We start from the raw sequence: 13,568 nt of genomic DNA on the forward strand, positions 1-13,568 counted from the left end.
CACCCAGCAGCTGCATGTGGAGGAGTGGGGAATCGAACCTGGTTCACCAGATTACGAGTCCACCACTCTTAACCACTACACCACACTGGCCTTAGCAATGTTACTACTTGCAAAAGTCTGCACCCTGTGCTCCCTATGAAAGTGCCACCTTCCAGCATGGGATGTAGCAACCATGCTGCTACAGTGATGTAGGAATGCAGGGATTGGGTGTCTATGTACAGTGGTGCCTCGCAAGACGAAAAGAATCCATTCCGTGAGTCTCTTCGTCTAGCGGTTTTTTCGTCTTGCGAAGCAAGCCCATTAGCGGATTAGCGCTATTAGCGGTTTAGCGGCTATTAGCGGCTATTAAAGGCTTAAGGGATTAGCGGATTAGCTGCTAAAAGGCTATTAGCAGCTTAGTGCCTTAGAAAAAGGGGGTGAGGAGCGGGGGAAAAACCCCAGGAATCGCAAGACATTTTCGTCTTGCGAAGCAAGCCCATAGCAAATTCGTTTTGCGAAGCACCTCCAAAACGGAAAACCCTTTCGTCTAGCGGGTTTTCCGTCTTGCGAGGCATTCGTCTTGCGGGGCACCACTGTATATGTAAAATACATTTGCAATGTACAGGTGGGACCTGTTCAGGATTCAGCCAGATAGTCAGGCAGGATTCAGGATGCTCCATTCCATTCACCCCTCCCTAGTTTTGTCCCCCCTCTCAATAGTTAGTATTCTATGCTTACCCTCATTTAGCTGTTTCTGGTGAATAGGGGATAACTCCAAATGAAGGAGTCTGGTTGTGTTGCTGCAGATGCACCGCATCGTTCCTTCTCTCCGCACTCCTTCCAGCGGTCATTCCTCCTCTGGTCACTGCTATGGATACATGACCTGACTGCCTGTCTCTAGGCACTGCGGTCATCTTCAAGGGACTCCCACGCAGCAGGGTTGATGTTGCCAGCCTGTTCATGTCATGTTTGCATACATCTTTGTAACGCAGAGTTAGTCTGCCAATGGGAAACCAGCTCCCTGCAGAGCACATCCTTAGGGACCCTGCCATCTTCCATTCTGTGGACACGACCAAGCCAGTGTAGAATGAGTTTGCTATTCGTATATAGGATTTTAGCAGGTTTGTTGTGGCATCTTTCCACATGAAGAGTTGCCTTGTGTACAGAGCTCTTTTCTTCCTCCTAGGGATCACCACTGTGTTGACTATGACCACCATCAGCACTCATCTCAGGGAGACACTGCCAAAGATTCCCTATGTGAAGGCAATTGACATCTACCTAATGGGGTGCTTCGTGTTTGTGTTCCTCGCCTTGTTGGAATACGCGTTTGTGAACTACACCTTCTTCGGCAAAGGCCCACAGCATCAGAAGAAAGCAGCTGAGAAGGCCAGCAGTGACAAGAGGAAACTGGAGATGAATAAAGTTCAGGTAACTGGTTGCCTGAGTTTTCATATATTTCCATTTACGTATATCAGGGTGAGGTTGAGAAGCAGGAAGGAAGCAGAACCTCAGGAAACTCTTGCAGAGCTATCCTCACTTGTGCCACATGACAGAATTCCATATGGAATATTTGTATGCAGCACAGGACAGGACAGCGATGAAAATGTTGACCTAGTACAGGGGTCAGCAAACTTTTTCAGCAGGGGGCCAGTCCACTGTCCCTCAGACCTTGTGGGGGGCCGGACTATATTGGGGGGGTGAATGAATTCCTCTACCCCACAAACAACCCAGAGGTGCATTTTAAATAAAAGCAGACATTCTATTCATATAAAAACACGCTGATTCCCGGACCGTCCGCGGGCCGTATTTAGAAGGCGATTGGGCTGGATCTGGCCCCCGGGCCTTAGTTTGCCTACGCATGACCCACTGTGTGGCAGCTGCAAAAAAGGCAAATTTCATGCTAGGGAAAGGAACTGAAAATGAGACTGCTAAAGTCATAATGCCATTATATAACTCTATAGTGCAAGCATATTTGGAGAACTGTGTACAGTTCTGGTCACCACAGCTCAATAAGGATTTTGCAGAGTTGGAAAAGGTTCAGGAGAGGACAGCCGAAATGGTCCAGGGGAAGGAGTGACCTCCCATATGGAAAGCTTGCAGCCTTTGGGACTTCTTAGTTTGAAGAAAGGGGAAATAAGAGGTGACATGATAGCTTATAGAATTGTGTATGGCATGGAGGAAGTGGATGGAGACATACCCCCTCAAATAATACTAGTAACATAAAACAGTTGTGCAGGGAATATGCATGTGGACCATACTGTCAACCCCAGCTGCTATCATGCAGGAAGAGAAAATGTAAAAGCAAGTCAGGGCAGAGCAAAGGTGAAGGCAGACAACAACAGAGTTGGAAGTTCATATCAGTCAGGCAGTAGGACATGACCCATTTGGCCTTTTTGCTGTTGAAATGCTTCCTGGCCATCTTAGTGGTGTAACCACAGGCTGAATTCTCACCAGTTTTTTGGTTTGTTTTGGATAGGAAAAAGTCTTAGTGATGGTGTCTAGCTTTAGAAAAAGATTCGACGAATTCATCGATTAAATTTATCAATGCCTATTAAGCCATGATAGCTAAACTTCCATATTCAGAGACACTACATTCTGGAATATAAGATGCAGGGACGAACAACAGGAATACCGTAGGCTGTTGTTATTATTGCCTGAATGAACTGCACATCTATAGTCTTTTAATTACTGAACAATTCAACTGGCAAATTAAAGGCCTTCCCAGATTTGTTATATAGTCACCTGCAATAGAAGCGCAAATATCATTAATACTTCTCTGTTGTTTTTTCTCCATTGTAAAGACTAATAACTGACAAATGCTAATGGTTTATATTGATGATTCATGTGAGTCCCCTCATTTAAAGTACTGTGCACTCATTGCTTATTACAAGGCAAGTGTTGGATGAATTACTGCTTTAATTTAAAGTGTTATGAATGAGCCTGCTACATTTTAAAATGAGTTTCTAAATCACTTTGAGACCCCTGTTCTGTATAAATCATCAGACTATTCATTTTCCCTGAATTATAAGTTTTGCAATTCATAACAAAGAGTTTATCATGATTGCTAACAAATTAACACATTCACCCAAACGGAAGGAGATAATAATCTCTATTTTTCTTCTCTGGTGCACCTTTTTTTGCCCAAATTCTCTGCTTGCCCAGTGTTACAGACTGGGCAATGGAAAGTGATTCAGTAGATAATGTGGTCCTTTTCCATTGTGAGGAAACACGTACAGGGTGTCCTACGTTCAGGACAAAATTGCTATGGATAGAAAATTATGTGCCTAGCTAAGGCTAAATGGCCTGGTGACCAAAAGAACAGGGAGAAATTATTATTCAACTGCCCACATACCCACAAATGACTGCCCATCTTCTTAGAACAACTATTATCTCCAACCTTAGGCCAGTTGATAAATAACTTGCAAAAGGAAAGAACGTCACAATTATCCAGCATGTGACATTTCCGCTCAGGTTAAGGGTAGGGACATCCAACCCACAGAGCTCTTTTCAGATCCCATATATCAGAGACTTCTACAAAAGTAGAGGGAAGGAGAAAGATGAATGGAGACAAAAGGGGAAGGCCAATCTAAATAGAAATGGCTATAGCAAAAAATAAATAAAAATAAGGCAGAGGGTGATATTGTCAAAATGGCCCCATCTGGGAGATCAAAGGGCACCAATCCAGTTCATTTCAGAATCTACACTTAAAAGAAAATGGCCCCATTGGAGGCTGGTCCATTAGGGGGGATGGGACACTGACCCACCAACCTCATGCTGCGTTCAACCAGCCCCCCACCTGCCTGCCTTCTTACTTATAACCAGTACAGAGTGTGGCAGGCTGGGGGGAGAACAACCCAGAATTCAATGGCTCGATCTTGCATTGGATGCTGGTCTTCCTGCCTTTTGCCCTACTGGTCCAAATGGGTGCCAGTCGCCACTGCCTCAGTGTATCTCCACCAAAGAGCAAAGTTGTCGGGACTGGCAACTGGTGAGAATTCAGCCTGTGGTTACACCACTAAGATGGCCAGGAAGCATTTCAACAGCAAAAAGGCCAAATGGGTCATGTCCTACTCGTTGTCATTTCCTATCATGCATTTTGTTCGTTATCATCTCACTCATTTGCCAGTGTGCCAAACATCACCAGTGGCGTAGCGTGGGGGGCCCAGGGGCGGTTGCCCCGGGCACAAAATTGTTAGGGGGTGCAAAATTTCAATACCCAGTGCTGCCTCAGTACAGTTGCGTGCTTCCGTTGCTGGACTGCATTGAAAACGGCTTCTCCATGCAAACCAGGAAGTGACATCTCCAGACAACAGAATTACTCTTCTTTTCTTATCTCTGCAGCTGTGATCTCCTGGGTGACGTAGACAGCATTAGGCAATTGAATGTGCATGCGTACTTAGTTTCCCTCCCTCCCACCCCTTAGTGCAGCCTCAGGCACTGGCAACCCACGCTACACCACTGAGCACCACTAAGGGATTAAGAGACCTTCTCTAAAGCCATGCTCCTTCTTTAGATTGACGCCCGTGGGAATATTCTTCTTACTACCCTGGAAATGAGAAATGAAGTCAGCAGCGCCAATGTGCTGGCAACTTTGAATGACCCGAGAGCTACCATGTACTCCTACGACAGCGCCAGCATCCATTACAGGAGGCCTGCCACCACAAGGGACCTCTACAACAGGAGCACTTTGGATAGACAGACAACCCATCAAAAGGGACGCCTACGGAGAAGAGCGTCGCAGCTCAAGGTCAAAATCCCAGATTTGACTGATGTCAATTCCATAGACAAGTGGTCCAGGATGGTTTTTCCTATCACCTTTATCCTTTTCAATGTGGTCTACTGGCTTTATTATGTGCACTGAGTTATGCTGTGATCCCTCCACCTGCCTAGCCCAGACTCCTGTTCTCAAATTTGCCAACCTTAAAGACTGTTGTAGCCGCAGTGCTACATATTCAAGGTACAATATTCAGCCATTCTGTGGGTTAGGGTGCCCTTTTAACCATATCCCAAAAATCAAACCATGTTTACTTCAAAAAAGAAGACAGTATCTATTTGAACATGCGCTCATCCTTTTAGATCTGCTTTCAAAGAGCGACACTGAAGACACAAGTGCTACCCCTCTGTTTTGTTCTAAGGTTATTTCTGGTGATCTTTCCTTTCTTTTTTCTTAGCATTTAAAACATGGCGTGAAAATTCTGCCTTATTTTCCAAAACACATACATTGGTCCTAACCGTAGGCTTATTCACACATTACACTGAACACAGGTACCAGCTCTTTCTACACATGTACAAGTGTTTGTGTAAAAGAGTGCGCAGCTAATTTGTTGATTTGTACATCTCAGCACAGGTATACACTCATGGAATGTTACATGTTTGCGTGTACAGCTCAACTATTTGTGTACACAGATTGTACGCTCACGAAACATAACGTGTGAACATTCCTAGTACCACCATACTATTTGCCAAACAAAGCTCAAGTGTTATTCAAGAAAAGGCACAGCTACAGCTGCATGCAACCCTAATCACACTTATCTAGGAGTCCGTCCCGTTGAACAAAGTGATTTCCAAGTAGACATGTACAGAAGTGCGCTGTACACATGTCACCATAAATAGGTTCCCAGATCAAGAACTGATATATAGCTTGAATGCCCATATAGTGCTTCTGACACTATCAGGGCAGATTTAGGGTTGTATTACTTAATTCGTTAATTCATAGATCAAAAATATGTTGATGAATTGGGTAGTTTTTTCAAATTGTTCATAAACTCTAATACAAATGACTGCAAAAACAAAAAATCATGGCTAGCAGGGGGCATCTTAGAAACAGACTTCTATGAAGGCAATGCCTCTTTCAAGACTGCAGGAATGCCTGCTACAACATAACCGTAGTTCTCTAGAAGCAAAGTATGCTTTTCTTTCTTCAAAACTATAGCTTTGTTTATATGCAGATGTATGCGGATTTAATCAATAATCGATTTAATCTCATACAATTATTTTAAGGAAATCTCTGTTTGATTAGGTGACAAGTCTAGACAGAACACCTAATGTGTGTCTTTGGGATCGGGGCTCGATGGCTGGTCTACAGCACAAGTGAAGCTGTACCAACATTACATAATAAGGGTTGCTGGAAGAAAATAAGTGCCAATTCAGATTTTGCCTTTCCCGCTCTGTCATGGTGTTAGTTTTGTAAGAACACACTGGAGTCTTTATTAGCAATTCCTGGCCCCTATCAGAGGACGTTTTTCTCTTTTTTTAGGAGCTAAAGTAGATGTGGCATTCCATTACAGGTCACCAATAACTAGTGCCTGAGGGCACACATCAACTCACAGACGCCTAAAGGATTCCCTGCTCCCCACCCTCAACTGAAATTAGGCTTGATAAAAGCATTCTAACATAGGCAATAGAAACAGCCTGTGGTGACTGGCCCAAGGTCACCAGTAAGCTTCATGGCTGAGTGGGGTTGCTGGCATGGCAAGGTTCTAAAATGTCCCCTGAATAGATCTCTTTTCAGCATGTCCCTCTTCCCCCAGGCATAGGAAAAGGCTACATACTTGGTAAGTTTAAAAATGGTTTGCTTACAAACTCTCCAAAGATCAAATTCACCTGCTTTAGAAAGTTGCACAGGCATTAAAACTTGGCTTAGATAAAAAGTGGTGGAAGTTCCTAAATTTATAGGAATAGAGCCATGTGGCTAAACTGGAGTAACCAGCTCAAACCTTTTCACATAATGAGTTCATCAGGTAGATTGGAAGACAACAATGACTTGATTACCTAGTTCCTCCCAAGGTGAGGGGACGTGGGCATATATATACAATGGTACCTCGGGTTACATACGCTTCAGGTTACATATGCTTCAGGTTACAGACTCCGCTAACCCAGAAATAGTACCTCGGGTTAAGAACTTTGCTTCAGGATGAGAACAGAAATCGCGCGGCAGCAGCGGGAGGCCCCAATAGCTAAAGAGGTACCTCAGGTTAAGAACAGTTTCAGGTTAAGTACGGACCTTTGGTACGTACGTAACCAGAGGTACCACTGTATATATATATATATAACATACCACACTATACCTGGAGGTCTCAGGGTAGTTCACAGAATAAAATCAAAATATAAATCCACAAAATACATAATCAAAATAAAAACAACCAAATAGCCCCCCCACAAGAAAACACGCATTTTAAAAGGGCATAGGATATCAATCAAATCAACCAAAAGCCTGGTTCAAAAGGAACTTTTTTGCCTGGCGCCTAAAGGTGTATAATGAAGACACCAGGCAAATTTCCCTGGGGAGAACATTGCCTAGATGGGGAGCCACTGCAGAGAAGGCCCATTCTCGTGTTGCAACCCTCTGGAGAAAGCACACAAAGAAGGGCCTCAGAAGATGATCTCAGAGTACCGGTAGGTTCATATGGAAAGAGGCAGTCCTTGAGGTATTGCGGTATTGAGGTGTTTAAGGCTTTATAGGTCAGAACCAAAAGTTTGAATTGGGCCTGGAAACTAATTGATAGCCTGTGCAGTTGGACCAGGATCGGTGTAATATGCTCAAACCGTCTTGCTCCCATGAGCCACCTGGCCACTAAATTCTGTGCGAGCTGAGGTTTCTGAACTGTCTTCAGAGGCAGCCCTACATATAACGCATTGCAGTAATCTAACCCTGAGGTTACCAGAGCATAGACAACAGTAGTTAGGCTATCCCTGTCCAGATAGAGGCATATCTGGGCCACCAGCCAAAGCTGATGGAAGGCACTCGGGGCCACTGAAGCCACCTAAGCCACAAGCGACAGCAAAGGCTCCAGGAGGACCCCCAAGCTACAAAGGAAGTGTAACCCCATCAAGAGCAGGCGATCTCCCACCCATCCAGTCTAGGAAACCACCCACTAACAGTGCCTCAGTGTTATCTGGATTGAGTTTCAGTTTGCTGGCTCTCATCCAGTCCATTACATCCAGTCCAATGTATCACTGAAATCTGTGTGGGTGAACAGGGTCTCAATCAGCTGTGGCCACCTGGGTACTCAGTGCAGCATCAGTCCAGACGTGAGGGTCAGGGAGTGGTAGTTGCTGTGGTTTATAGAGATTCTCTCTCTATCTCCAGGCTCTCTGTCCAGTCGGGGGCAGGCGGGTCTAGAGTGTGTGTTCCTGGCATTGGGCAATCACGACAGATTAGGGATTCTGCTGGTTTACTGCCCACCTCACTACCCAGGAGTTTCCTTGCCTGAGCTGACAGAGATGGTCTCAGAAGCAGTGTTGAGGACTCCCCGACTGCTGGTTCTGGGAGACTTCAACATTCATGCTGAGGCAGCTGGCTCTGGGGCAGTTCAGGACTTCATGGCCGCCATGACAACCATGGGGCTGTCCCAATATGTCAACGGCCCAACGCACATGGCAGACCACACTCTGGACCTTATTTTGTTGACTGGGCAGCAAGAGGGTGGTTTGAAAGTGGGAGACACTGACATTAGTCCCTTGTCATGGTTCGATCACTTCCTATTGAGATTTAGGCTGTCAGTACCTTTCCCCCTCTACAGAGGCGGGGGACCTATTAGGAAAGTTTGCCCTTGTAGGCTGATGGATCCAGTGGGATTCCAAACAGCTCTAGGGGTGTTTCCAGCTGGTATGACTGGCACCTGTTCAAGCCCTCGCCAACCTCTCCCAAACACCCAAATGGCTCGGGCTATTGACACGATCACCCCTGAGCACCCTCTCCCACTTCATGGAGCCCATTTGGCCCCCTGGTATACTTCAGAGCTTAGGGCGAGGAAACAAGCTGGGAGACTGCTTGAAAGGAAGTGGAGGAAAGATCCAAATGAATGCAACTGAACACTGGTAAGAGCTCATTATCGAGCCAACCTAGTGGTAGTGAAGGCAGCAAAAAAGCATAATTTGCTTCCTCCATTGCATCTTCATTATGTTGTCTGGCAGAGCTTTTCCAAGTAGTATGAGGCCTTTTACAGGCTAGCCCAAAGGATGCGGTAGAACCAACGGTAGCTCACTGTGACTTGTTTATCTCACACCAGCTAGGTCTGATGGGAGCTGGAGTTCAGCAACACCTGAAGAGCTACAAATTTCACATCTCTGTTCTTTGTTGTTTTAGTGAACTCATGCACATGTGCCCAGATCATGCATTCATCATTATGTGGGACCGATGGAAAGGCAAGTATGTGTGTATACACATACAGTGGTGCCCCGCAAGACGAATGCCTTGCAAGACAGAAAACCCGCAAGACAAAAGGGCGCAAGACGAATTTCCCTATGGGCTTGCTTCGCAAGACGAAAATGACGAAAAATTTTGAGGTTTTTTTCCGCTCCCCAACCCCTTTTTCTAAAGCACTAAGCTGCTAATAGCCTTTTAGCAGCTAAACCGCTAATCCCTTAAGCCTTTAATAGCTGTTAATAGCCCTTAAACTGCCAATAGCGCTAATAGCGCTAATCCGCTAATGGGCTTGCTTCGCAAGATGAAAAAACTGCAAGACGAAAAGACTCGCGGAATGGATTCTTTTCGTCTTGCAAGGCACCACTGTACACCCAATGCCTACAGTACTTTTACCATTACCACCCTTTTTTAGTAGGATGGGCATACACCCATATATGCACTTAGTCATGCATGTTATTTGAAGTGGGGGGTGATAACTCATCCAATGCGGAGGATCATTAGTTTGGTGAATATATGATCGGACAGTCTCCCAAGACTCTATTGACACTTTCGATTAAGTCAAAAGCTATTTTTGCACATCCGTTTCAAAGCTTGCCATTTTCCTGCCCAATATTGCCTTCAGTTCATGAGCATTTAAGACCTACTCCTGCCCAATTTTTGGTACTGCTATTCTTTTCCAGGTTTGGTATCAAAAGTGGTGACCAGGATAGGTCCCTTGTGCTTGATATCACATATAAATCTGGTTACTGATGCTACACATGCATCATGATCATGCCAGGATTCTGTGCCTCAGGAAGGTGGAATGTTCGGTAATAGTTTGGATCTTCAAAAATGAATCACCAGCTCTTCCCATGCATAATTTAAGCTGAAGTCACTCACAACTTTTTTGCGTTACTTAAAATGCTATCCTACCGAAATAAGCAGGACTTCTTATTAAGCATCCATGGGGATGGGGCTGAAAGTGCCTTACTGACAATGGATAAATTGTTCCCAATAAACAAAGCAAGAATCAACAAATATATGATGTTGCTCGCCTCCTATCTCCCAGGACATTTGTTTTAGCTAAGCCTCTTTGCTGGAAAGTGATGGACTTCCATATATTCAGTCTCACTAGTGAACATCTTATCAGAGAAGTGAAAATCACAGCTTGGGTTAATGCAGTGCTACCATCATCTACAGGGATGCGGGTGGCGCTGTAGGTTAAACCACAGAGCCTAGGACTTGCTGATCAGAAGGTCAGCGGTTCGAATCCCCGCAACGGTGTGAGCTCCCGTTGCTCGGTCCCAGCTCCTGCCAACCTAGCAGTTTGAAAGCACATCAAGTGCAAGTAGATAAATAGGTACCGCTCCAGCAGGAAGGTAAACGGTGTTTCTGTGCACTGCTCTGGTTCGCCAGAAGTGACTTAGTCATGCTGGCCACATGACCCGGAAGCTGTACGCCGGCTCCCTCGGCCAATAAAGCGAGGTGAGCGCTGCAACCCTAGAGTCGGCCATGACTGGACCTAATGGTCAGGGGTCCCTTTACCTTTACCATCATCTAGACCTAGAGTTACTAGACCAGAACTTTAAGGGGGGGGGGGAAGGACATTTTGAAATTGTAATGTCTGAAATAGGAGACCTTCCATATGTGACTTGAATGATCTCCTTAGAGCCAAGAGTAACAAGGCACATCATCCCCTCTCTCAAACCACACCCAACAGGCATGTAACACTTCTGCTGCATTTCAAATTCCCTCCCAAAATGTATTGGGCCAGCCCTGGTTTTGATTCCCAAATGCAGTGTTATCCCAGCAAGACTCCCATTCCTTATTTATCTGTTATAATGTTCTCCTAAAATCCTGACAGCTAAAGAAATACCCAAAGTGCCAAACTGGAAGCAGAATCTTAAGCTCCTTTTTAAAGTAGCACTAAATTTGAGCCAAGAGGTTTCACTCACATTGTGCCTTTCTATGCATCCATGCTTGAGTATTATCTAAATCCATGAAAAAAGTATCCATGAAAACAACATATCCTCAAAGTGCCTTATTCATACAAACCTTGGTTCAATTTTCTTTGAACTGAGCCAAACTTTTTATTATTAAAATGAGGGTAATTGCAGGGGGGTGGAGGAGGTTTGATTCCTAAAAAGATATCCCCCCCAAAAAAATTGTTCTACGCAAATGGACCCTGAAATATTTAATGTAAAAAGCTAATTTACTGCCATGTGCTGTCAGTTTGGAGCCTATATGCAGATAATACAGGACAGACTCAGGAAAATGGTCGGACGATATCCCATGAAGTAACTGAGTAACGCCAATATTCTTGACTTTGAAACAGTATGAGGTTTTTCTGGAATTTCAGTTTCAATTTATTATTTTTGAAAGCCTGCTTCTTTTCCAAAACGATTGTACAAATAGGCATGAAAACACAGCATCTTAATCTTCTAAAGCTGACATTTACTGGAACGAATTCTTCTCCATTGCCTAGTTCTCAAATGCTGGACTTTCATCTGTTCCTCTTTTTGTTTGTGTGTGTGTGTTGTTGTTGTTGTTGTTGTTGTTTTTTGTGAATATGGAGATGCTTAAATTCTTGTGGCACTGAGAAAGTTAGCTCATACATCTGGATACACCTCTAAAAACCTAATCAGTGGCTTTGAATTAAAGATTCCGCAACAGGGAGAATAGCTCTATAGCTTGATTCACCATTGCTGCCAGCTTTTGGAAGTTGGGGTACATATAATCAATACAAGGAGCTTTAAAAAAAAAAAAGAACACAAGGAGCTAAATTGGCACAAACGGCTTGCTTTAAAATTTCCAAATGAAAAATGCTCTCCTACGATGATAAAGAGAGTGTGTGCTTTCATTCCTCTTTTATTTACTACCCCTTTGAGAGCCAAAGCTTGTCTCGGGTGCCACTCTAAGATTAAAAGCAAAGTGGCACCAACAACTAAAGAAATACATCAAGTTGTATGGTTGATAAGAGTGATAAGAGTTTGAGGAGCATGGCTATACATTCCGACTCTTGGACTCTGACTGTAATATGAGGGGCAGAAGTTTACAGAACAAGAGACCATCAGGGTCATAGCACTTCAAAATTAAGATGAAGCACTATTCACCATTTGCTAACCTTCTAGTCTCTTCAGTCCCCCTTTCCACCAATTCCTAGCTAGCTGCTTATACAATTGTAAGGCTGCAAATCCTAAACACATTCATCTGGGAGTAAGTTCCAATGAAAATAACCAGGATTTGCTTCTGAATGGAAATGGATTACATTGCAGAAATGTCCTTTTAAAAAGTCTACCCTGACTAGAATCACTAATGGGCTTTATCTAACATTTTCTCTGCAGATATGAAATCATACAAAAGCGTGTATCTTATCAGCTAATTCCATGAGAGATACATCATTTTGCCATAGATAACAAGGTGGTAAATCTACTTGCATGAGTCATTAGGGAGTCAGGTGGCAATTTACCCAATATGTAAACCCAGCATACATTCAGTGAAATTGTTTAACCATTGCTTGAATGAGAGAGTCCCACTTTTGAAATTACCTTTCTTGCATAAAAAAGGAGCAAGACACATTAAATATAGGGTAGTAGAACTGAAGGAGGAAAGAATATACGAAAACATTGATTATATAGTTTTATTAGCGTGTGGAAGGAACAATAAAATGAAGCTTTGTTCTTGGTCAATAATCTGCTCTGTATTCCTTTTGCTGCAGATACATTTTCATCTACATGAATGCACACAGAAGAACATGGTAGGGTAGGGTGGTGGTAACCAATACAGTGCCCCCCAGTTGCCAATGTCCAAAAATGAGGGTACCACGTTGGCTTGTCCTGTAATCAGGTCTTTACAGCTTATTTTCTGCTAAGCCTACAGGTTGTATCAATAATCCTACAGGCAGGCAGCAAAATTTGAGGTCTATCAGATTCTTGGCTAAACAGCTTGGTGGGTCACAAGTTATGTAGACAGGTTGCAGTATAATGGTTTATATTCCTATCAAGTCGTATCATTAAGCGATCAGGACCTCCTTGCATAAGCATGGAGCTGCCCATTTGGCACCTGGCTGCATTTGCACACGATGGAGACTTTCTTGGTCTTCCATCACTACTCCTGGTCTACCATTGGTGCCTTCAGACACCAGTGAATCAGCCTGGTGCAACCCCTTGTTAGCCAGGATAGCTTGGGTTGACCTTGTACAGTACTTGCTAAGTATCTTGAAGAACAATTCCATAAACCTTTTATGTATAAACTTGCCAACTAATTAAAAATGAAATGGGGAGGATTGCCATTGTGGCTTGAGCAGCTGATTCATAATGGAAATATTTCAAGGATGGAATCTGAGGCAACGTATCTGAACTCTACAGGCCTCAATCCACAAGAAATCTAAAAATTTGGCCTAAACAATTTAGAGTATTAGGTGTCCCTGGCTGCTATTAGGATGAGGCCATCAAGGTGAAAC

General features: G+C 43.9%; 1 protein-coding gene and 1 long non-coding RNA gene across 2 annotated transcripts in view; both read left to right on the forward strand.

Annotated features, from left to right (window-relative positions):
* Window positions 1-6,379, forward strand: part of GABRB1 (gamma-aminobutyric acid type A receptor subunit beta1) — a 90,527-nt gene extending 84,148 nt beyond the window's left edge. The window contains exons 8-9 of the mRNA XM_083458341.1: window positions 1,166-1,407; window positions 4,493-6,379. Coding sequence (XP_083314467.1) covers window positions 1,166-1,407; window positions 4,493-4,840 — 590 coding nt within the window. The 3' untranslated portion in view covers window positions 4,841-6,379. The remainder of the gene's footprint in view (window positions 1-1,165; window positions 1,408-4,492) is intronic.
* Window positions 6,380-7,024: 645 nt separating this feature from the next.
* LOC310685718 lies at window positions 7,025-10,144 on the forward strand. The gene is made up of 2 exons (XR_014515425.1): window positions 7,025-9,138; window positions 9,485-10,144. It is a non-coding gene; the product is annotated as an uncharacterized lncRNA (long non-coding RNA).
* Window positions 10,145-13,568: the final 3,424 nt, after the last annotated feature.

This window comes from Podarcis tiliguerta, assembly GCF_965153285.1.
Source record: "Podarcis tiliguerta genome assembly, chromosome: 9".
In the NCBI taxonomy this organism is placed as follows: Eukaryota; Metazoa; Chordata; class Lepidosauria; order Squamata; family Lacertidae; genus Podarcis; species Podarcis tiliguerta.